Raw genomic sequence first — 26,056 nt, 5'->3', positions numbered from 1 at the left:
GGAAGTTACAGAAGAGTCAAATACTTCAGTTGGTGTTTACAAGAGAGCTCAAAGATTTCTGACGATTAAACAAGCAACTTAGAAAATGTTATGCACATCGAAGCAGAAGTGCATGTGAATAATCCCACTATCGTTAGCGGTGAACACACAGTCTTCAGACAGTCAGATGTCGTAAAGGAGGCAAAGTGACATTATCATACTCGAAGCAGTGACAGGCCTCGAGAGTGAATCAAGGGGTGCAGTGTCGCCCCTCACAAAACGCATGTCAGAATTAGAAACCAACTTAGAAAACAATCCCAAGTCTTTAATCACAACTACAATGGCGACAGAAGAACAAATATCTGCTGAAATAGTACAGAAAGATGTAGTCTCTCAGAATGTAGACTCATGCTCCATTGTGACCAAAGGACTAAACGAAATTTCGCAAAATGAAACACCTCAAGAGATAAAGAACACTACTGACGACCTGCGAATCAACTCATTACAATTAGAGGGTAAAGAAGTAGTGAGATGTAAACGCTATGTCATAAAATATGCAGTAAGCAGAAATATAGGTCACATAGTCTGCCAGCTTGGAAGCCCAGAACAAAACAAACCCCAAACATTTGGTTTTGAAAAACAAAAATAAATTAAAGAATAAGAATACGGAAAAGGTATACATTACAATTACATTGACGAGCTTCAAACAGAAAATAACATGCGCATGCTTCTCGAAACATTAGACAAGGGCAACATGTTGAGACTCCACAAAAATGGAAAGCTGTCTTCGACCAACAACACACCTAAGGAGACCCACTAGGGCTTACGGCTTGGGGAACTTAATGTCAGAGGTTTTAAGAAAACCGTGAGAAATAGGATGCTTTTGACTTAAAATGTGATGCTATTAACTTTCCTCATTGTGATATGATTGGACAATGTGAAACATTTTGAAAAGGTACAGATAAAATTAAACTCGATAGATATGAGTGGATAGGACAGAACCGTCAACAGTTACATGTCCCTGTCAAAAGAGAATCCGATGGGGTAGGACTTTTTGTGAAGAAGGACTTATTTCCACATGTAGAGAGACTGAATTGCTCGAATGAATACTGTGGATACAAATACGTAGGAATAATATACCAGACATGTACGTGTGCATTGTTTACCTGCCTTCAAATGGAACAAGTCGAATGATAGATAACGAACTTTTACTGAATGATCTCTTAGAACAGTTTTGTTTTTATCAAACAAAAGGAATCATATACATTTGTGGAGATTTTAATTCTAGATGTGGAGATGTACAAGATAGCATCGAAGGAGTAGACAGGCTGAAATTAAGAGAGGTTATGACAGTGTAATGAATACTAAGAGCGAATCACTCATATATTTTATGACAACTTCCAGTTTATGCATGTGAAATGGGCATATTGGAACCCAAGACTATACATACTTGAGTGCACAAGGAAAATCTGTGTTGTAACCCAATATGAGCAGTGCCAACATGTGAAAAGCTTTAGAGTACATAGAATCAGTGAATTAATCAACAAAGCTGGTCTAAACCCAACACCAACGTTACCAGGTCATTCAAACCTGACTTGGGAAATAGCAGATTCTCAACACAGGTAAGTAATAATACAGAAAACACAAGAAAACCAGCAAATTCTATTGTGAAGTATAATGTTGAAGATATTCCTATTGATTTCCTTCTCAAGAACGAACATGTGAATTTATTACAGAATCGGGCATCACAAATTGAGCAGAAATGTTTGACAGGCTTGAATAAACTGTATTGAACTAGTGTCAACCATTAAAGAAGAAATGGACACCAAACTTGAACTCTCAGTGATTCATATTAACGGGACAAGAAGACAGTGAAGAAATCAAGAGCCAAATCATATTGGTGTGAAGAGCTCCAAGTGAAGTGAAACACTGTGTGTGATAAAGAGAAGAGATGGACTAAATATAAAGGGAAAAGAGAACTAATGAATATCTACAGTGAAGCAAGAAGTGAATCTGACAAGCTTCATCGCCATTATAAAAATTCATTAAAAAGAAAAAAAACGGGTTAAAATCACATATTCCTTATCCAAACCTAGCATTTTTGGAAAAACATTGGGAAACATGAGATCCAAAATAAGAGGAGGAAATAGTCACAGACGAAAATACTTGTGATGGACAGATAGGAAAATGATTCCTCTTCTTTATGAAAACATGCCATAAATATAGAAAACATGCAAACACATCACTTTCAGGACTTACATAACATACAACAGAAGATGACTTTAACTGAAACTGAAGACGTAAACGGACCAATAAGTATAGGAGAAGCGTCAGAGGCTATACAATCATTGAAAAGGAAAAAGACCCCAGGAATTGACAATATTCAAGCGGAGGTTATGAAGTATAATACATGTGTTGAAATTCTACATGGGATGTTTAATCTCATGTTTGTGTCTGATTTAGTACCAACCTTATGGAGAAGAGGAATTATAAGCTCAATCCCCAAAGTAGAGATGGTGAATTATGGAGGAATAACACTTCTCTGTATCCCATATCAAGTCTACTCCAGTTGGCTACAAACATATTTTTTTTCCCACTTTTTGGTTAACATTCCATCCATTTCAAAACAACAATACATACATGTGCATATAGATGTATGGAAACATATAATGTCCTATCATCTGCGCAAAATGGATTCAGAAAAGGACGCTCATGTCAGGACCATATTCTGACAAAAATCTTCTGCAATTGAAAAATGTCAAACTTGGCAACGTATATAATTTTTGTGGATATGCAAAAAGCTTTCGACTCGTGAACAGAAATTTACTGTGGTATAAGCTTACAAATGTGTTTGAAATTCATGGAGCTCTGTTAAATGCTAGTCAATCACTCTACCATGATGTTAAGGGCTGTGTCCAAGTCAATACTGTAAGAACAGAGTGGTTTGATGTCCCATTGGGAGTGAAACAAGGCTGCTGTATGTCACCAACATTATTCGCCAGAACACACAGACTGGCTCTGCATGATATTAATGCACTTGGGTTGGGTTCGAATCCCAACATCGCCCACATGGCCACACACTGTTTCATCAGAAACGCGCTCGCTGGTATAACAAACGACATATTCAAAGGGTCGCGTCAACGCAGTTTATGGTATTTGAACACAACCACCACATTTAAAACAATTCCTACATTCATTTCAGATTTGTAACTTGATAGATTGTTAAAAGCAGAAGGGGAGTTGAAGTTTAGTTTAGTTCCATGTGCGATTTACAGGTCAATTGTGGCTTTGTTGTGTTTGGTTCGTACCCAAACTGAAACATTTAACATCTCCACATGCTTGTGTTTGTTCGGACGTTGCCCATGTTTACTCTGACCAAAATAGACAATCAACGAATACATATTTAAACAGGCTTTTGCCATCAGTAAACATTCGTTTTTGTCGACAGTATTCCAGCAGTTCCTGCTTTGTGGTGAAGCTAGACAAAGCAAGTGACAAGATTAAATGACACCAGATTGTGGAAACATAGAGCTTTCACTTTTCACAACAATTGTCACGATTTCAGGTTTAGACAAACCTGTAAACAAGATAATTTACCCCGGAAATGTACATGACTTCTAAAGCGCCACTCGTATTTATACCTCACATTGCGTCACGGGGACGCGCCCGTCTGATTGGTTGAACTTTCGTTCGCGGGAGGGAATTGTGCACTGTTGTCAAAAAGGTCGATTTAAGTTAATTAAAGGTCGAAATGAGTAGTTTTAAAGACGGGGTTTCATTCATAACGATGCCAATAAATGATTTATGTATTTGTACCCCCCAAGAGTATATGTGATCTTTAACAAGTTTTCATTATAACGATTGACTAATTGATTGATTGATTCGATGGGAAAATATAGGTAAACGTAATTGATTGATTGATTGATTGATTGATTCGGTAGGGAAATATACGGTAAACATCGCAAATTGATTTATATGTAGACAATTCAAGTTATTAAACGAATGTTTCAAAGACGATTAATCAACTTATTCTTACTAGGTTTGGGATTGTTTCGAAAATCTAGTGTAGGAATACATAATAACAACGAAATCTTGCAGAAAGTGCTAGCATACAATTAGTTACGTACAAAAGAGTTAAACATGTTAGTTAAACGTTCGTTATTTCTGACAAAGCCCACTGTGCAAACGTAAGCATGACAATAACCTCTATTTATAGATGAACACGTATCAGTGTAAAAACGTATCAGCATATATAACCGCTGAAGTTCTGATATGGATGTAGGACAATAGCAATCAGTAAAACCACCGATGTCTGTTACAAAATGAAACTTTGTTGATACTTAACATGGAGTTATATCTCCAACATTGCATATTTTATTCTAAAATAACATGAACGTTTCTTTTCAAATTTCCCATGAAGTTTCAATACAATACAGATGTGATTATTTTTTAAGGGCTTCTTGGGTCAAGGTCGAGGTCAAGGTGAAGATAATGTTCAGGAGCGTGAAGATCATCTGATCTAAAACCAATGTTGTAGGTGTCGGTGATGAAGATGGATGTCGGTTTTCTCCTCGTAGCTGTCATTCTTCTGTGCTCTGGAGGTTGGTGTTCTGTATTTGACTGTATCATATTTCAGTTAACGTGCACGTTTATTTTTTCATTGTATTTCCACTAACCACTACATATCTGCTTGTCGTAAGAGGCGACTACAGTCCGTTTGAGACAAAATGATACCGATGAATTGCAATCTAACACAAAAACAAATCGACATTAAAGAATGAAACCAACGCTTTTCGCGCTGAAAATTTTCGTTAAAAAAGTTGCCACTGCGCCCACTGTAAGGGAGGAGCAGAAACTTGGAAAACGCACAAATAAATGATGACAGTTTCTTAAACAACCTTTTATTTTGGTGGCAAAAATTATGCATTCTTTTTTCTAGAGTTGGTCTGTTGTGTTTATTGCAGTCCGTGTTGGTTTGATTATTTTATGTCGATATTTTTTGTGTTAGTTTGCAATTCATCGGTATCATTTTGTCTCAAACGGGCTGTAATGGGATCACGTGGTCATACTCGCTGATTTGTTTGACACATGTTATCGTGTCCCAACTGATTAGATCGATGCTCATGATGTTCCATTGATCACTGTATTGTCTGGTCCAGATTCGATTATGTAGATGGAATTATTGCTGGGTGCGGCGTAAAACAACAAACAAATTATCCTGTCCAAACACCTAGCCTAAATATTGTACATATTTCTAACCTGAACAAAAGGGTCCATATTTGTAACTGATTTTATTTCAGCTAGCACAAAGGGTGACAGCTTTACCATCAACGTCAACACCAACGGTAGCTACAGCATCGCCGTCCAGGGAAACGTCTGGTTGCAAAGCGCACCGACGTTCGTTAGAGTCAACAAGCAGGTGTTCAGCACCGTCGATGGCTCCTTGAAGCTTCTGGAGACCACAGGAACATCTGGATCCGACTTCATCGGCAAATGGCAGGCCACCAACTTCCTCTACCAAGCCGACACATACCGCTTTCTAGCCAGCATCTACGTCTACACGCCTGACCCAAGTATCTTCTCCTACAACAACCCACCTGAACAATTTCTGCTCTTCAAGCAGGTTTGCCTTTCTCATACCTCCATTTGCGATCTTTAGTGAAATGAACTTCGAAATGAACGGTTAAAATGAATAGCCTATCAACAAGTGTAGCAGCTAGATATCTTTTCATGTTACAATCCACCTGAACAATTTGTCATCTTCAAACAAGATTGAATTTTCCTTTGGTAAAGCTCCAATTGCGATCTTTTGTTTTGAATGAGACATTTTCTGAAATGGATTCGAAATGAACGGTTTAAATGAAAAGTGTGTCAACAAGGGTGGCAGCCAGGTATCTTCTCATATAATACTGACTGACTGACTGACTGAGTTTGGTTTTACGCCGCTTTCAGCAATATTCCAGCAATATCACGGCGGGGGACACCAGAAATGGGCTTAACACATAGTGCCCACTCGTATAATAACCCACCTGAACAATTTTTGCTCCTCAAACAGGTTTGACTTTCCCTTGTGTGACCTTCTCCTCCAAGCACTCCGAAATGAACAGTTAAAATGAAAAGCATATCAAAAAGTGTAGTAGCTGCAATTTGTGTTTTTCCTAAGCTTTCCTCTCATAGTTTTAAGGTGCTGTCGTTAAATGTTTACATAAGACCCTGTTTCAAAGGCTTTAAGAAGTTTTTTAAAACTTTAGTTCCAAAATGAACTTCTCCAAAGACAGGGGTTAAGCACTGCATACATATATATTACGTATTACTATCGCATATATATACATGTATGATGATTGTAAACGCAAAATGAAACGATTTAGCAAAATACAGCTGCATGAATAATTCGTAATAGTAATAATTTTTCACTACACCACCGATATTAACTGCGGAAAATAGAGGGGTTTTGTTTGCCGTTATAGACACTATCCGACCGATATTACTTCGGAAATAGGGCCTATAGGGGGAATCAAACCCGGACCTTCGGTGGGACGAGCAAACACGATAACTACATCGCTACTTCATCACCCTGTTAACTAAAGAAGTCACATAGTTTTAGGAGCATGTTAAAACCTCACATGTTCTCGAATAACGAAAAAAGAAAACTTTGTACCGGAAAATATATTCAGACAATCAGTCACAATCATCATGGACATGTGCTAACTTAAATTTGTTGGTTTTTTCACAGACTTACCTAACCCAGACCAATGCCACTCAGGCGCCATCAGTTGATGAAACCATAGCTGGCTTCCCTGGGTTTGTTGTGGAGGAGGCAACTGTCCCCCTTGGCTACATGTCCTACGGCGGCGACATGTACGGCAACAGCGGCAAAGCTTTCGGACAGTACGTGTCGTTTTCTCATAGATGTGGATGAATGATGGTGTTGACTTTAAAACCGTTTCGACAGTTATATTTAGCATGTTAATATGACGCACCGCACCCATTTACAGCATCGGATCTTGACACATCTAAGAGAGATTACTCTACACAGTGAATTCCGTTGTTTTAAACCCATAGACCAAGCACGCCTACTGCCTTTGTTCGACAGTTTTTAAGTAATACAAACTGTATCAGAGGTTGAAAAAGCTGAAGTTAAAAATTTGAGAAATATATATTTTCAAAATGTAAAGACGAAAATTTGATTATGAAGTGAGGTGGGGAAGCCTAGTGGTTAAAGCGTTGGCTCGTCACGCTGAAGATCCGGGTTCGATCCCCCTCGTGGGTACCATGTGTGAAGACCATTTCTGGTGTCCCCTGCCGTGATTTTGCAGGAATATTGCCAAAACAAAACCTAAACTCACTCACTCACTTAATTAACTGATCCGTGATTTGTGACGAGTACATACTACATACATACTTCTTGTTTATAAGAGAGAACATATTTTGTGTTACTTTGTCTTCATGGGTTTTTTACGAGATCACTATAAGATATATTCAGTACAGAAGAGAAAGCATTTTGTTTGACGGTGTTTTATTTTAGATTTTGTTCATTATTTCAGATTTGGCCCCAAAATGAAGATTACCTCCGGCATCACAAGTGGCCCCCTCTCTATATTTGACCGGGTCAAGACCGCCAACACCCTCATCATGTCCCCCGCCAGTACCTTCATGGCCGCCAATCTTTGGTACCAAACCTCCAGCACCGGAAACAACCTTTACTGGGGCATCATGGGTGGAGTCTCTGATATTGTGCCTGATTTTGAAACCAGTACCATTCTCTTCTACAGCAACCAAGGTATCAACAAGGTGAGTTATGGACAACTGGTCTCATCCTATTATGATCATTAATGTATTGACTGTCCACATGATTAATAATTAAGACAATGTCAATGGGCAAGGCGTCACGCTAAAGACACGGGTTCGATTCCCCACAATGGTACAATGTGTGAAGCCCATTTCTGGTGTCCCCCGCCGTGATGTTGCTGGAATATTGCTAAAAGCGGTTTAAAACCATACTCACTCACCCACTCACTCACACAAAGGGTAAGGTGACAGGGAGTACTGACAAAAATATAGGAATAGGAATCTGGATCGACTTAGGGATCGGATGGTCGACATAGGGGATCGGGTGGTCAGGTTCCGTGACTGAGTTTGCGAGTCATTGTACATGTGGGCTGAGTGATATAGTAGACTCTTCAAAAGAAAGAACGCATAGGTGATTTTGAGAATATTGCACTCATGTAGCTGCGGCAATAACAATACAAATATACTTTTTAAAAAGTGAAACGCATAACTCCAAAATCTGTTGCGAAAATGTTGTATTTTCAAATGTGTATAACTCGTCCACAAATAGACTTTAGTAGATGAATTTTTTCATCAGTTTAGAAGACGGAAATGTCCATACAACCAAGTGGATAATTTTAGATAACGGAGACGTTGGGGACGATGGTGATGACGTAGCACGGTCCCAAAGTTTCTCAACCTGTTCCGTACAGTTTGACCGGATTTCCTCTGAAGTCCAGGCACCCTGGTTGCTGTGCTCTGTCTCACCCGTGGCAGTACGATCACGCAAATGTAGTACCCGGATGTACCGATCTTGGGCTGCCGTTGTGACACGAGCTCTGCCTGTACGGGGACGGTCATGTGTTATACCTGTTTGGTTGTAAAGAGCTTCAAGCCGTGATATCGTGCTCAGACTAACATTCAGACGCCTGGCAACAGAAGATTGGTAATATCCAGCTTGCATTCTTTCAATCGCAGCGTCAAGACGTGGCGTAGTGATTTGACCTTGAAACTCCTTTAAAACGAATGACGATTTCCGAAAGTAATCTGGATTTTTATAACCAGACAGTGTATGCTCTTTGCTACACAATTTCAACTGGAAGGTGATTTCTGTTTCGTTTTGGCAATGCCTTTTTAATCCTTGCAAGAAATCTCATCAAAATCAACATTTTCAGGTAAAGGTGATTTTTCACTTGTGCAATTGTGTAAAATCATGTTATCAATACTTTTGTTAGTAATACATATTTTGACGATTGTTTGAACACAATAGGTAATTAATAGATTCGTAAAAATTCAAAACGCCTTTGCGTTTCTTTTTGGAGATAGTATATATTTCTTTCGAAAAAAGACATCAAAAGACAGTTTTAACTTTACCCCTTGTTTTAGAAGCATTTTAAAAAATATTCGCCCAAACGTCACGAAGAAAGCATGCAAAGCAAAATGCACGTGCAAGTAAGCGGCAATTATGCGGTATCGGTCACCAAAAAAAGGTAAACGTTGTGTTTTGTCATTCGTTTTTGCCTGGAAAAGAGGAAATCGTTATGTCATACCGGCCAACGAGACATCGCAATGGGCCGCCTTTGAAGCAGGGGAGTCGCTGTCTGCAGATGCCCGACATTTCAACGTTCATCAGAGCACGGGATATCGCGCCTTTGCGATCGATTTATGCAGACCAATTCCGCCCAAGATCGCCGTCCAAGAGTTACCACCCAAGCCAAGGACCGCTACATCCGGGTTGTTCACTTGCGTCGTCGTCTTGCCACATCCGTAGAGACTGCTCAACGCATCCTTGGTTTCAGACGAACCTCCGACCAAACTGTCAGGAATCTATTGCATGAAGTGGGGATTCGACCTAGAAGGCAAGCTGTCGCCCCTGTTTTGAGAGATTTCCATTGGCTCAATCGCTTGCTGTGGTGTCGTAGAAACTGGAGGCGAGTTTGGTTCAGTGAGGAATCACGATTTCTTCTTCACCGGCGACATGGACGACAGCGTGTTTACCGTCGGAGAAATGAACGTTTTGCTCCTAATTACATTCAACAGGTCGACAGATTCGGTGAAGGCGGTGTCATTGTGTGGGGTGCGATATTCAGCACACAAAGATCTGATGGTTCAGGGGAAGTTGACAGCAAATCGGTACATCAATGAAGTCCTTGCACGTCACATGCCTTCGAATATGGACCGACAGAGGGAGTTGTTCCAGCATGACAACGCTACTTCACACACAGCACAACCTGAATATTCGAGAACTGTATATCCTTTTACGTCTTTCGATCTTCTTATCCCGTGGTACCTTTTATCCAATTGACCTAATACAAGAAGTCCTTTTAATTTCATAGAGTGCAACATGTAATTTTACTGTAACAACGGATAATTGCTGTTGGTTTATTATGATACGCTGACCTTTTCGCGAACGGAGACCACGTAGACATGGAAATTGTTTTAGTCATTTAACAAATGATTAGATGATTAGATATCTCGTTATGACCGTTGGATGGATTGATGTTGACCACATGGCTGATAATACCACTAGAAATGGAGACTAACAACCATTATCACATGCTGGGTTGCTGTCTTTTCATTACTTATGATGTTTACCCGTGAAGGTCCGGGTTAGAATATTGGCCTTCAGTAGCCCATGCTTGTCGTAAGAGGCTACTAACGGGATCGGGTGGACAGACTCGTTGACTTGGTTGACACATGTCATTAGTTCCCAATTGCGCTAATAGATGCTCATGCTGTTGATCACTGGGTTGTCTGGTCCAGACTCGATTACTTACAGACCGTTGCTATACATTTGGAATATTTCTGTTTGTGGCGTAAAACTAAACTCACTCACTCACTAATTACTTGATGTTAAACTGATTCATGATGATATCATAACATCATATTCTCTATCCATCTCTATCCTTTTTTGTTTCATCAAAAGACATATATTAAATTTTGATATTAAAATATGTGTGCACATAATGGTTTTGCGCGACTAGTTAATTTTTACAATGTCCATGTGTCCATCCCAGGGATTCGTCAGCTGGGGTCAGATTCTACAGAAGATGTACGAAAGAGACAACAGTTTTGTCAAGTCAGATTTCACCATCAACTATCTGGGGTACTGGACAGATAACGGTAGGAAAGCTCTCCGAACTGGTACTCCTTCTCTAGTCGATCCATTCAATATATTAATAGGTTGACACTCAAACTTCTCAACAATAAATTCACCACAACCTGTTCCATGACAGTACACTATTGTTTGATCAAGCTCACAAAGTGCCCTGTCAGCATCGAACACCCAAGTCATAGAGATTACATTACGTTAAAGATCCTGTGTTTTCAGGAGGGTATTACCACTACAACACAGAACCGAATAAGAACTACCAGGATACTATCCTGGACCTTGCCAGTTACATCAAGGAAACAGGAATACCCTTCAGGTATGTGGTTACCTTCAGTTCCATCAAGGGAACAGGAATACCCTTCAGGTATGTGGTTACCTTCAGTTCCATCGAGGAAACAGGAATACCCTTCAGGTATGTGGTTACCTTCAGTTCCATCAAGGAAACAGGAATACCCTTCAGGTATGTGGTTACCTTCAGTTCCATCAAGGAATAAGATATGCCCTTCAGGTAGGTCTTGTCAAGTCAAGTCAAGTGTGTTTATTCACGTCTTTAAGCCTTTGGCCCATATACATGTACATTGCATACATAATTCATATATAATATTTAGAATAGTTACAAATTTAGTGATGTTTGCTTTCTTTTAAGGCTATGAAACATATATTTACATACTTTGATCATTAGTGTATCATTGTCTGTCACCATGAGGAGCTTAAACTTGAAGATGTTCGGATTATTACAAAAATACAACGGAAAAAATAATTTTCTTAAGTCATTATAATGTTCTCACGCAAGAAGAACATGATATTCATTTTCCACGTCTAAATCACAAAGCGGACATATTCTTAGACAATTTATAACAACATCTTTAAAGCGTGGAAGAAATATCAAGTTATTGCCAACTGATTGGCCAATCCATACAAAACCAAATCCATGGTTAAACAACAACATACGTATTGATGAAGCATAGTTTGAGTATGAATAATTATCTAGATTAACCAACATGGCATATGCCTTCTTAGGTATTCTATTGTTGGGCATTTCAATTAACTTCAGCCAATATTTAACAGCCTGACATAAGGCATTGATATCGGCCACATTCGCTATAGCATTTGGCGTTTGTCGACCAACATTTAGAAATCGTTTACATGCAATAATATGTACATTTTCAATTTTCTCAAATCTATTAAGTCCCCACACTTCAGACCCGTATAATAAGATAGGTTGAACCTGTGAATAAAACATTTTTTTTTAAAAGTAGGGTCAATAGTATTTAATTTATTCAAGTTATGGAGAATTTCCACCAGTGCACGTTTACCTCGGAGAGCTAGATGAGATACGCATAGAGTCATTTTAGAGGTAGAAGAAAAAATAATACTAAGATATCTGTATGTATTAACAGTTGTAATCATTTCATTTTTATAGAACCATTTTTCACATTTTGCCAAACGCCCGCCCCTTCTAAATACAACAACCTTAGTTTTATCTAGGTTGACACGTGGCTTACCTTCAGTTCCAAGGACAAGAATGCTTTTAAATTTCATGGAGTGCAACATGCAATTTTACTGTAACCACTGTGAATATATATATAAATAAGGAGCCCGAATGCTTTCTAGACTTGTTGACTGCTAAAGACTTACATGGACTGTATTGAAAATATTCCATTCATGGTCTGTACTACTACCAATACCTGATATGTATCGGTGCCAATTGTGTGAGTGGTGAGTGCTTATGGTCGGGAAGGACATGCTTTCCCGTCTCGCGAACAGTTTTTCATTTATTCATTCATACACATTTCGCTACAATTTTGCCTTTTAAGCCCAGAAGGGTCTGTTGCTGGAGAACAACTTGCAGTGGTTGACGTTCTATACATTGTATGATAGCTGCTGCAAGAACCTGTCAGTTTCAAGTTCCATACGCAACAGGCTGTGGAATTACTGACCAGGGCGAAACTCCACTCTCTCACTCTGCTTCAGATACCTGCAGTTCGACTCCTGGTGGTACTACAAAGGTGTTGGTGATGGAGTCAAGACATGGGAGAGCACTCCTGAAGTGTTTCCTAACGGCATGCAGTAAGTGGCAGCATCTGTATCTCTGATCCAAAACAAAGGTGGTTCTCAACGATATGTTCACATGCAATTTACATTCTAAACTCGTACGGTGCACTTACAGAATACCGGATACCTACCAGCCATATTGTTTAGTGTCACGTCACCCTAACCCTAAACCTTACCCTAAACCTTACCCTAACCCTAAACCTTACCCTAACCCTAACCCTAACCAAAAGTAAACTCGCGTGCTTTCAAAGATGGCGGAAGGTATCCGGTATTCTGTAATCTTACCACTCGTACTTAAGGTCACAACCTAACTCATGAAACGTTTTCGTAAAAGAACGGTTCCCAGTAAAGGCGCTGGTAGTCCCGAAAACGATTTTCCGCACTGACTGTGGTCAGCGTGTTTCAGTACACACTTATGTTTCGTGTTCCAGGTGGCTTTACAATAAAACAGGACTCCCAATTTTAGGCCATAATAGATACTGGTAAGTGCAAAAGACGAGTTATGTGCGAAAAATTCAAGACTTAGACACCACGCTAGAACTGGTCTTCAGTAACCCATGCTTGTCGTAAGAGGCGACTTACGGGATCGGGTGGTCAGGCTCGCTTGGTTTATGTATGTCATAGTATTTAAATTGCGTTGATATTCGTGATGTCAATCATATGGATTGTCTGATCCATCATAAAGCAAGAGTAATGCTGTGTCTGGCACTAAACAAACAAACAAGCAAAGCAAACAAACAAACAAACAAACAAAACACACAAAATTCAGCAACTCATGATTGTCTTATGGAGCCATCGTTAAGCTGGATTATTGCTGTGAGCGACATTAAACAAACAAGACAGAAATAAAATTCGCTGTTGTTTGTTTTAAACATTAACTCTTTGTCACTGCAGGTCAAGAGACACAACATATGCAAGGCAGAATGGTGGAAAATATTATTTCATTATTGAAAACAAGAAAGCCCTTCCTACTGACCAGGTAATTATGTTAATTGACAAACTGTTTAGATTCTACCATCTCGGTTCCTTGTGTTAGTGCTTTGCTGCCTATGTTGTTCATGGGGGATTCAAGGTAAAAGTATGAGGATCTGTACAGTATAACAGGTTTGTGGTTGGCTGCTACCGTTGCTTTACTTACCATCTCCTAAGTACAAATCTATACATAAGGAGAGTGTGACTAGTTTTACACGGCTTTTAGCAATATTCCAACAATATTCCTGAAATAGACTTCATACATTGTACCCATTTGGGGAATTCAACCCGGGTCTTATTTCGCTGCAATAGACAAGTCTGGCGGATTCATTAATAAAGACCATTTACAGTTCCTTTAAATCGTGAGACATTCCGATTACCAAAATGTGGCATCAATGAAAGCCCGATTTCACCAATCTTAAGTAACCCCAAACAAGTACTGACAGATGGTTCTTGCGACCTGTTTTTTATAAACAATTTACGAACCTGTCAAACGTCCAGATGACGAAGAAGGATTTGGCTGAGGGAAGTTGACATAAAACATCACCATGTTAAAGAATTTTAAGGCTTCCTGTTGCGCGCCAATCAGTGATGTTTCAATGCTGAAATTCTCACAAAGTTAACATTGGGACTGGCCAACATGTTGCTGATATCGCCAACCAATGAGGATCTCTCGTAAATCGCATTCTCATTGGTCCGATAGACTGAGCAGCGTAGCAAGTCAAACAGGGCAATGAAAAATCAAGAGATGGTACTTTGTTGCGACTGACTGAGTTTGGTTTTTACGCCGCTTTTAGCAATATTCCAGCAACATCACGGCGGGGGAGACCAGAAATGGGTTTCACACATAGTACCCATGTGGGGATTCGAACCCGGGTGATCGGCGTGACGAGCCAACGCTTTAACCATTAGGCTACCCCACCGCCCCACTTTGTTGCGAGAACCAGTGGGATGAACCCAATGGTGAGAGACGGTTTACTTGAATGAGTGCCCTGGTGACAGAGGATGGTGACTGCACTAAGTGAGTTCCAGGGTCCCGATCGACAAAGCGTTCGTGACGTTACGACCTGTCGTAACTATAGTTTATCATAGGCTTAGGAATGTCTCAACGCTACGAACGCTTTATGGATCGGTACCGGGGTTTCACGAAGTTCAGGGTCCCGTGCCTCAAAACGATCGTAGCGCTACGATGATCGCAACTCCCATACTTTAACATAGACTTACGACTGTCGTAGCTCCCATACTTTAACATAGACTTACGACTGTCGTAGCTCCCATACTTTAACATAGACTTACGACTGTCGTAGCTCCCATTCTTTAACATAGACTTACAACTGTCGTAGCTCCCATACTTTAACATAGACTTACAACTGTCGTAGCTCCCATACTTTGAAATAGACTTACGACTGTCGTAGCTCCCATACTTTAACATAGACTTACGACTGTCGTAGCTCTACGATCGCTTTGAGGAACGGGGCCCAGCAAGCTGTGTCACTGCCGAACACAAAAAATTGTATATTTGTGGAACAAATCAGGTTCTCTGAAGAATTCCTTCCCAATTCCAAGTATTTATTGGTCTCATAGTCGGACTGCTGTTTGCTCAAAGTAACGAGATACAGCCATCAATAACAAGCATGGTGGTGATGATGATGATGATTTGGAGATTTTACGTGCGTTTTCCGACGTGATGCGTATTTCACACACGTACACGGAGACGCAGTGTATGACTTAGGCTGTATGATACCAGCGGTTCAATCAAAATGCAGGATTCTAAAATTGCATTTTCATGGTAGCATTGCTTTTCATTTTCGTTGCTATTTTGTACATGACATGCTTCTGTTTTCAGACATTCTGGAACGACCTCATCTCCAATGGTCGGAAATGGGGCCTTCTGACGTATGAGCAGGTTGGCACTTGTTTTGTTATTTCAGGTCAACAACTGACTTGCCTTTCCGTGTGTTTGTGACCGGTGCCACTGGTGGAGGCAGTGGTTGCTGTCAAAAACACATATTCATGGTAGAAACACGTTAAAACATGTTTTCATGTGTGGTGAACACTGTCTATTAAATTCATAATGCTTAATAGAAAGCATTTAATTTGATTTGATACCTCTACATCGGAAGCATGTCCTTCATCACTTCAGGACTGGCTCAACGTGGAGTTTGCCGGCGTTCCTTCCCTCACGGAAGATGCTTACCTGGGAGAATCGTGGCTCAACCAGATGGGGCGTGGGGCTGCCAAGAACGGTGTGACGATACAGTACTGTATGGCCAACAGTCGACACATACTCCAAGGCATCTCTATCCCTGTTGTAACACAGGTAGACAATTGTAATACGGAACATTTTCAAACAATAGTTTTTGTATGTACGTGCTTGATTTTTTTTCAGTTTAGGGAAGATAACTTAGATAAAAACATTCATTTTAAGACAGTTACATTAAACAGATCTTCACCTTCTCTACCTATATGCATATTGTTGTAGTAGTTAGACAGCTTTCTTTCAGGTTCAGTATATACATGCATGCAAGCACCTTTGTAAAGATAAATATAAACAATGGCGTCGTCCAAAAGCTCCTGGAAATGCCCTGAAGGAAATGTATTAAATTAAATTTATGTCCCATTTCCGTTTTCAGTTGCCTCATACGAGGGTTTGATCATTTCGTAGGATTTCGAATCCCGTATTTGCTCTGCTAATGATTTGTGGCTGCATGAAATTCCAAGATCACTCACTCACTCACTCACTAAACTCACTCACTCACTCGACAGGCAAGGGCCAGTGGTGACTATCATCCAGGAAAGCAACAATGGCGTATTGGCGTCACCTCTGTGTTTGCCCGGGCTATTGGCATCGCTCCTTTCAAAGACAACTTCTGGACCACGACTGTTCAGCCCGGTAGTCCTTACAAAGGTATCTGTTGGGAAAATACTACATACGCATTAAAGCTTGTTTAGCGCCTGAACCCCAAATTATGCTTTAAAAGATTTTAACTATCAGTGTGTGTGTGTAACTGAGTGTGCGTGCGTGCGTGTGTGTATGTGTGTGTGCGCGTGCGTGTGTGCGCGTGCGTGCGCGCGCGTGCGTTCAAGGGTGGATGGGTGTGTCCGAGTGTGTCTATGTGCTTGTGTGTGCCAGTCTGTGTGTATGTGTCTATCTCTCTGTGTCTGTGTGTAAGTAAGTAAGATGTGTGTGTATGTATTTATGTAAGTGTCCATGAAATTCAACACAGGCCTAACAGAACCATACACGGAGTTGAACGCAGTGGTGGCCACGCTCAGCACAGGGCCTGTCGGACCAAGTGACATGATCGGCAAATTCAACAAGACCATCATAATGAGGTATGTATTGCATCTTGTAAATCTGATGAAGAAGCAGGCTAACAGTGCTTCTTGTTTCCGAATTTGTATCGATATAACAGTCATTTAAAGACACTTTTTTGGCTATTTTAGGTTTAGGCTATGATAAAGAAACAAAATTATGTTGCAGTATCTACGTCATGGGCGTCCGGCACATCATCACGAAATGTATGTGATGTTGAGGTAAACGTTTTTCTTGCATGAACAATGTCCCCCGGAGATTGTAGTTGTGCGTTTAAGATTATCTGTTTTATAACTACTACAAGTTATATTTCTGAGATGTTATATTTCCGATGATTTCTTTTCTTTAGATTCATGATTATTAATAAGAACATATCATAAACCAACACTGTTTTCAGGAGCGTGAATGCGGACGGGCTGATCCTGAAACCATCTAGACCAGCCACAGCTATAGACAACATGATCAGACGGGTATAAACACAAACGGCAGATTTTGAGAGCATTAAGCATTTCCTGTAAATGCTTACGTTTTGTATAAAACTGCAGATGGAAGCAATATGTTCTTGCATTTTATGAATCAAAATGTATCTTTTTTAAAAGTTTAAAAAAGAAATGATATAAATCAAATGGACATTTACTCTTTCCCTCTGATGTTATACTTTGGTGTAGCTCTCAAAAACACAAAGTAAAGCAAAACAACTTTCGAGAGTATGCACAACGGTGTTGGCGTTTTATTGTCTAAAGCAGTAAAGCAGATATTTCTGACATGTTCAGGATGGTTGGTTCTCGCGTATCATCCCGATGTGTCAATAGCATTCGTTTACGTTGCAACGAAGGGTGAATCACCTTGTTTCCCACATTTCCTTGCATCCCATTTAAAATGTACATGATGGTCCTTAACGATTATCCTGACGTTCGTCTTCAGCTGGCATGGGACGATTTTGAAGGTCCAGATGGCGAGGTGTGGTCAACATATTCTGACTTCGGTGGCAACAACAAATACGGCATCGTCCTTGTTGCTGACCTTCAAGGAAGCTACAACATGACCCCGTGTATGGCGGGATTCCAAGGGGTAAGAGATGGAGGGGTACTGGCATACATGATTTTAAATGCAACCATATCTAACTAAGTGAATGAGTGAGTATATTGTTACGCCGCTTTTAGCAATATTCCAGCAATATCACGGCGGTGGACACCAGAAATGGTCTTCACACATTGTACTCATGTGGGGAATCGAACACGGGTCTTCGGCGTGACGAGCGGACGCTTTACCCACTAGGCTACCCCACCGTCCCCATATCCAAGACCTTGATTAGTTCACAGCATATTTAATTTAAAATTTAAGTTTGTCTCTTTTGGCATAGAGGATCGTTATAATGGAACTCAATAACTCCAACTTGTTACCGTATTTTCTTGCTACTTTCTTGCTTCTAATAAATAATCTTTGTTAAGGACATGATCGTTTGTGATGAGTTGGAATTACTGTCATCGGAAGGGGAAGCATCGCAAATTACCTGAAATATGAATGAATAACTCATCTACCTGGGTAAAACCGGTGATTGACGGTATGAGCACTCATCGAAGTCATCGGGGCATGATGACATGCAATTTGTCAAGGCACAGATTTGGACAATCTGAACATTCCTGTAAATCACTTGCGACAAGTTTTTTACTCTTGAAACTTCTTCTTGCCCGCTTTACAAACAAGGGTACTCATCAAGAATTTCCATACATTAATTAACTTCCAACAGCAGAGTTCCCTGCTAAAAACGATGGAATCCGTTATAAACACACGCAAAGGCACGTTAATTACATTCACATTTACACCATGAAAGGATTTGAAAATATGCTTGATTGCTATAACCCTAGCCACACAACATTGTATGATCAACTTTTCAAGTCTTTGAAGAAAGAGTGAGTGAATTTAGTTTTACGCCGCACTGAGCAATATTCCACCTATATGAATCCCATCAGGGATGAACCAACAGTCTCAGAGCGAGACATCTAAACGCCAGCAGACAAAGTCAGCGATCTAACCCACTCAGCCATCACGTGTGTCACAAGGTCCAATAATTGTTAGTCCAGATCACGTGTTTTGTATACCCCTGTGAAATATTGCTTGGTTATAACAGGAAAGTTATTCATGATTTTAAAAAAAAAATCCCTTTGTAATGAAGGCCCAGCGTATATCCATCACTCACTACATCATATAATTTTCCCACACAGACTACCTGACTTACCTGTATACTTCCAGTTCCCCAAGTCTATGGTGTTCTCTGCCAAAGACCCCAACAAGGTGCAGCTGCTGACAGACCCCCAGCCTCTCCTGCTGAGTGGTTGTACCATGGTGGACTTCTGTCTGTACTATGTCTCACCCGTTATATCATTTGGAGGGTGAGGATGATGTTGGAAAAATTATAAATTTGATCTGCTTTAGTTTTCCGTGAAGCCGTTTGAGTATTTAGTTCATAAAAGAACGTTTTTGATCAGTACCTATGCATAAAGAAAAGTCCCCTTTTCCCGGGTTCAAATTAGCCCCAAACAGCACCTGCTGGTCGTTAAAGGCGACTTAATAGATCGGGAGGTTGACAAATGTCAATCACTGGATTTTCAAATCTGGACTGACAGCTCCCGTGGTGTAGTGGTTAGAGCGTCCGCCCGGAGAGCGGAAGGTCGCGGGTTGGGTCCCCGACCGCGTCATACCAAAAGACGTTAAAATATGGTACTTGTTGGTCCCTGTCTGGCGCTCGGCATTAATGGGTACAACAAGGACTGGTCGGCTCGGAGTCAGTATAATGTGTCTGAGTGGGGTATTCATGCTTCACTTCGGCATGGTATCTCAGTGGTCTAGCACTATAAAACCAGCTTCAGTCTGGGCTAGTACAAGCAGCCGCACATACACATACACACACATGCACGCATGCACGTCGTCATAAGAACGAAATATTCTCAAGCACGACGTTAAACCCAATTTCACCTCACCTCACCTCCAATCTGGACTCGGTTAAACAACATACACAACTACTATATATGACGGCGGCCTGAAAACAGACAACGGGCCTTTACTAGACAATCGAGTCTGAAATAATTAAGCTCCAGATTTACAAGGAAATCGAGTCTGAAATCGACAAACCAGTGATTGACAACGGGCCTTTACTAGACAATCGAGTCTGAAATCGACAAGCCAGTGATAGACAACGGGCCTTTACTAAACAATGGAGTCTGAAATAGTCAAGTCCGTGATTGACAACGAACCTTTATTAGGCAATCGCGTCTGAAATAGACAAGCCAGTGATTGCTAACGGGCCTTTACTAGACAATCGAGTCTGAAATAGACAAGCCAGTGATTGCTAACGGGCCTTTACTAGACGATCGAGTCTGAAATAGACAAGCCAGTGATTGACAACGAGCCTTTACTAGATAATCGAGTCTGAAATAGACAAGCCAGAGATTGCTAACGGAAACAAGTCGAGATGCAATGCCGGTTATCTCATAAACTTCCGTTTCGAACACAGGGTCTGGCGTCCCCAGGGGACGCAACTCTGCATATAATATGACTGCAAACTGTTTCGTCTTTTTAACAGGCATCAGGTTCTGATTCAAGGAGAACTTGACAAGTGGGTGCCAATGTCTCCACAGAGAGTTGTTGACATCACCGTTGACAGCAGCGACATCATCGTCCGTATCACAGGAGCCGCAAATGAACAAGTCGTTTTCTGGTTCAACACTGACGGCGTGTCACAACGCGTTGGATGCTTTGTCGATGAAACCGGATTCGCTTCTATCAGTTACAAACAGAGGGGATGCCCAGGATTCTAAACACGCAACATGCACCGAGACATTGTTCTATTTGAATTAATTCAGCATGAATAAATGTACCAAAACTTTGTCAGTGCCTTACATTCACCTTCGTTTTGTATGCAGTGGGGATAAAAGTCAAATCAATAAAGCATTTACCTTCTGTTTTGTTCACGAGTGTTCAGTGTTTGCTTAGTAGCTAAATGCACATACATAAAGTACCATGCCTTTCTTCCTTTGTAACAAAGGGGCAAGATGCAAGACGCTTACAATCTGGATTTTGTTTGTTTGTTGTTTAACGCTGAAATACTTATAAGACGTCGGTCTGTAAATAATCGAACCTGAACAAACCATCCAGTGATTGACATCATAAGCGTCGATCTATGCAACTGGGATACGAAGACATGTGACAGCCACGTCAGGAGTCTGACCACCCGAACCCATTAGTCGCCTCTTACGACAAGTATGGGTTGCTGAAGACCAATATTCTAACCCGGACCTCCACGGGTGGAGACAAGTATGGGTTACTGAAGGCCAATATTCTAACCCGGACCTTCACGGGTGGAGACAAGTATGGGTTACTGAAGGCCAATATTCTAACCCGGACCTCCACGGGTGGAGACAAGTATGGGTTACTGAAGGCCAATATTCTAACCCGGACCTTCACGGGTGGAGACAAGTATGGGTTGGTGAAGGCCAATATTTTAACCCGGACCTTCACGGGTGGAGACAAGTATGGGTTACTGAAGGCCAATATTCTAACCCTCCACGGGTGGAGACAAGTATGGGTTACTGAAGGCTCCACGGGTGGAGACAAGTATGGGTTACTGAAGGCCAATATTCTAACCCGGACCTTCACGGGTGGAGACAAGTATGGGTTACTGAAGGCCAATATTCTAACCCGGACCTTCACGGGTGGAGACAAGTATGGGTTACTGAAGGCCAATATTCTAACCCGGACCTTCACGGGTGGAGACAAGTATGGGTTGCTGAAGGCCAATATTCTAACCCGGACCTTCACGGGTGGAGACAAGTATGGGTTGCTGAAGGCCAATATTCTAACCCGGACCTTCACGGGTGGAGACAAGTATGGGTTGGTGAAGGCCAATATTCTAACCCGGACCTTCAGGGGTGGAGACAAGTATGGGTTACTGAAGGCCAAGTCTAACCGTATCCTCACTCTCGATTATTTATCCACTGAAATGATATACCAGGAATGTTCGATCACGTATATTTCAGTTTTTATTCAAACCACGCTAACGCAACACATAAATGTAAATGAGCTGCTTTTATGTTAGGTAACTCTGCCTAGTGAAACGCCAATCATATGACGGACATTGTGAATATACTTACAGGCAAATGAAAGTATACGCTTGTTGGTGGTAAACTTTGAAACAAACAGGCACTCTGTATACGTTCTGAAATAAAAGAATTCCAGTTTAGTATTTTCTGAGACGATCTTGTTGGCTTGCTTTTCAGATTATACGTGCGCTTTCTGACATTTTTTGTAATGTATTTTGTAGTTTCAACATGTATATAACAACTGATCAACTTTAATCTCAAACACTGTGCTTACATTTCACTTCACTGGATGTAGAGTACAACCAGAAATTATTGAGAATTTAAAGATTGTCATTTTTTAAAAAATTTTCACTCATTACTCACGTATTAAATGTGAATATTAGCAGAACATAACTCCAGTTTCAAAGACAGGTGAACAGTTAGTATTTTGTCAAGTCACCATGGGCAGCAATGCAGGCTTCAATGCGGCGGGGCATACTACTGATCAAAGAAGTTAGAAAGTCGTGGTCCATGCTGTCCCAATATCGGACCAACTCTTCTTTCATTTCAGCAATATTTGTCAGATTTTTCTTATTGACACTTTCCATCATAAGTCACCAAACATTTTCTATTGGATTTAAATCAGGGCTATAGCTTGGCCAATCTAATGATGGCATATTTTGGGTCCGAAACCAGGCCTGTGAATGCTTTGAAAGATGTTTTGGGTCGTTGTGCTGCTGGAAAATCCAAACATTTCCATAGATAACGTGAGCAGATGGAAGTAAATGGCCCTCGAGAATATCTGTGTACCGCTCACTGCTCATATTCCCTTCAAATACACAGAGGGGCGTTGTCCCTAACACAGATATGCCACCCCACACGTTCAATGTCGGACTGTACTTTGGACGCTGATACAAAGGTTTTTCAGTTTGTTTGGTCCAGAATTTCAGTGTATTAGAAAACAGACACATAGAACTTTCATCTGAGAAAATCACATTGTCCCTGTTACAATTTCTATGCTGTAAGCACCAGTTCAACCTTCGCTCCTTTTGTTCAGGTTTCATGATCGGTGATGGAATCATCGACTTTTCCGCCAACCCATTGTATGCAGCTCAGTTCTAATTGTCTCCTTACAGACAGCCACAGTTCCTCTATCAGCCTTAAGTTTTCTAAACTCCTTCGTTTGTTTTTAGAAACAAGAATACCAAGCCGCCTCTTGGTCTACCTGCGCCTCCCTGTTGTTCAATGCCATATCCATTTGCGATAGTTTTCAAAACACGATAAACAGTGGACAAAGGGATGCCTGTTCTACTTGACATCACTTCAGCTGATATGATGTCTTGTTATAATACTCTAAAATCAACTTCCTCTTCTCTAAATCATCCATACTGAGGATCACTGGAAATGTCGTCTGCTAGCAAGTAAAGAAGGAGTATAACTCTTCACAAACTAATAAAAAACGATTAACGGAGTTGTCTCTCTTGAATGAAACCAAGCACTTCATAGCTGGTCATGGTTCTTTATACTAGAAAGCCAATTAAACATATTCCTAGAATTCCCAATAATTTTTGGTCATACTATATACTAGTCTGGCATCTCTGGAATCCTTTATATCTTTTTCATTTTAAATTCCACCAGGGGTATAGCAGCAAGGTTGCACAAGCAAATTCAGACTTTCAGCTTTTAGACACCACCTACACTTAATCACGGTAGGATTCTCCAATTGCTCAGTTTCAGATATATGTCATTTTGTCTATCTTTTTCTGAAATAACAAGATTGTTATTATTCTGTTCATTCTTGAGACAACTCTCATTTGCAATTTTCAAACCGTATTTAGAAATAGAGAAAATAGGTTGGACAGCTGGTAATAAGTACGTTAGAATATCTTTTTAACTCATCATATCCTATCATCATCGTCTTCTTCATCATCATCATCATCATCATCATCATCATCATCATCATCATCATCATCGTCTTCTTCATCTTCATCATCATCATCATCATCGTCTTCTTCTTCATCTTCATCATCATCATCATCATCATCGTCTTCTTCATCATCATCATCATCATCATCATCATCATCATCATCATCATCATCATCATCGTCGTCGTCGTCGTCGTCTTCCTCATCTTCTTCATCATCATCATCATCATAATCGTCTTCTTCATCTTCATCTTCATCATCATCATCTTCTTCATCTTTATCTTCATCATCATCATCGTCTTCATCATCCTCATCTTCATCATCTTCATCATCATCATCGTCTTCTTATTCATCTTCATCATCATCGTCGTCGTCGTCATCTTCATCATCATCATCATCTTCTTCTTCATCATCCTCATCCTCATCATCTTCATCTTCATCATCTTCATCATCATCATCTTCTTCATCTTCATCATCATCATCTTCTTCTTCTTCATCATCTTCATTCGGCGTAAAATTAAACTCACTAACTCACTAATCCGAAACCTCCTTTTACTGGAATGTCACTATTATCAGATTAAATACATCGACGAGTGACATACATCATAAAACCGTCTTTATCCGGACCAATTCGGAGTCCCTGTTAGTTCCATTTTATCAAATATGGGAGTATACGTTCCTTTGCCCGTCAGCATATTTGCTATGTCCGTCACATCATTGGCGTTTCGCTAGGCAGATATTTCTCATATACGTTACCTAACAGAAACATCTTACTCCCTCACTCACAGTAGGATGTGAGTTGACCATGATCTGGTGCAGTGAGCTATTGTGTGAGTGTTGACTTAACGTGGTTTGAATAAATTTACTGAATTATACGTGATCGAATGTTCCTGGTATATCATTGCAGTGTGTAAGTAATCGAGGACCCGTGAAGCCACTGGTGAGCATTTGTCTTCAGCAAACCATGCTTGTCGTAAGAGGCTACTAATGGGTTCGGGTGGTCAGGCTCGGTGCTATCTTCACATCAGAAACATCAGCTCTATCCGGAAACACATCACTACTCAGTCTGCCGCAACATTAGCAGTGTCCCTAATACTTTCCCGACTCGATTACTGCAACAACCTCATTGCCGGAGCATCAAAAACTGTCACGTCTAAACTTCAGAGAATCCAATCCACAACAGCTCGAGTTGTCTCACTCACACGCAGATACGATCACATGACGCCCGTCTTGAAGAACCTACATTGGTTACCAGTGGAATACAGACTGAAGTTCAAAGTCCTCTGTCTGACTTATCAATGCGACTCTGGCACAGCTCCGGGGTACCTCTGTGACATGATTCAGGTTTACCATCCCTCTCGGATCCTCAAACCACAACCTCCTCACAGTTCCTAAGGCCAAGACTGCTCGCTATGGACAGAGAAGCTTTCCCTACACCGCAGCTGTAGAGTAGAACAACCTCCCAGAACATGTGAAAGGCTCACCATCTCTCCAATCATTCCGTAGAACACTAAAAACCTTTCTGTTTCAACAAGCTGTCTGTTCCTGAACTCTGAACTGTGTGACATCCAGACTTTGTTTTTAGTTTTATTCCGTGCGCTTAGAGCATGCTGATGCATGGAAGACAGCGCTATATAAATACACTTATTATTATTATTATTATTATGTCATCGTAACCCAATTGCGTCGATCGATGTTCATGATGTCAATCACTGGATTGTTTCATTAGCTTAGATTAATCGCAGACGGTCGTGTTAGAATTTGAGTATTTGATCGTTAAACATCAAGCAATCAAAATCCAGATTGTAAGTTTCTTAGACGTCTTGCTTGTTTGTAACAGTGGGAGAAAGGC

General features: G+C 40.6%; 1 protein-coding gene across 1 annotated transcript; it reads left to right on the top strand.

Annotated features, from left to right (window-relative positions):
• The first annotated feature begins 4,477 nt into the window (after window positions 1-4,477).
• On the top strand, window positions 4,478-21,161 carry LOC124270042. The gene is made up of 17 exons (XM_046705065.1): window positions 4,478-4,580; window positions 5,280-5,602; window positions 6,713-6,867; window positions 7,524-7,770; window positions 10,764-10,869; window positions 11,078-11,174; window positions 12,833-12,928; window positions 13,345-13,395; window positions 13,808-13,892; window positions 15,732-15,791; window positions 16,029-16,205; window positions 16,652-16,793; window positions 17,113-17,221; window positions 17,599-17,671; window positions 18,126-18,272; window positions 19,455-19,594; window positions 20,785-21,161. Exons 1-17 carry the CDS (start codon window positions 4,526-4,528, stop codon window positions 21,017-21,019), a joined length of 2,298 nt encoding a protein of 765 aa, XP_046561021.1. The 5' UTR covers window positions 4,478-4,525; the 3' UTR covers window positions 21,020-21,161.
• The last annotated feature ends 4,895 nt before the right edge of the window (window positions 21,162-26,056 follow it).

This window comes from Haliotis rubra, unplaced genomic scaffold, assembly GCF_003918875.1.
Source record: "Haliotis rubra isolate DU_JTF1 unplaced genomic scaffold, ASM391887v1 Scf1493, whole genome shotgun sequence".
In the NCBI taxonomy this organism is placed as follows: Eukaryota; Metazoa; Mollusca; class Gastropoda; order Lepetellida; family Haliotidae; genus Haliotis; species Haliotis rubra.
Note: the sequence above shows the minus strand (reverse complement) of the source record. Positions and strands in the feature narration are given on the sequence as shown.

Coding starts and splice junctions, on each gene's coding strand:
- LOC124270042 (XM_046705065.1), top strand. CDS start 4,526: ATGAAGATGGATGTCGGTTTTCTCCTCGTAGCTGTCATTCTTCTGTGC. Junction 10,870..11,077: donor GGGGTACTGGACAGATAACG/GTAGGAAAGCTC, acceptor CTGTGTTTTCAG/GAGGGTATTACCACTACAAC. Junction 13,893..15,731: donor AAGCCCTTCCTACTGACCAG/GTAATTATGTTA, acceptor TTCTGTTTTCAG/ACATTCTGGAACGACCTCAT.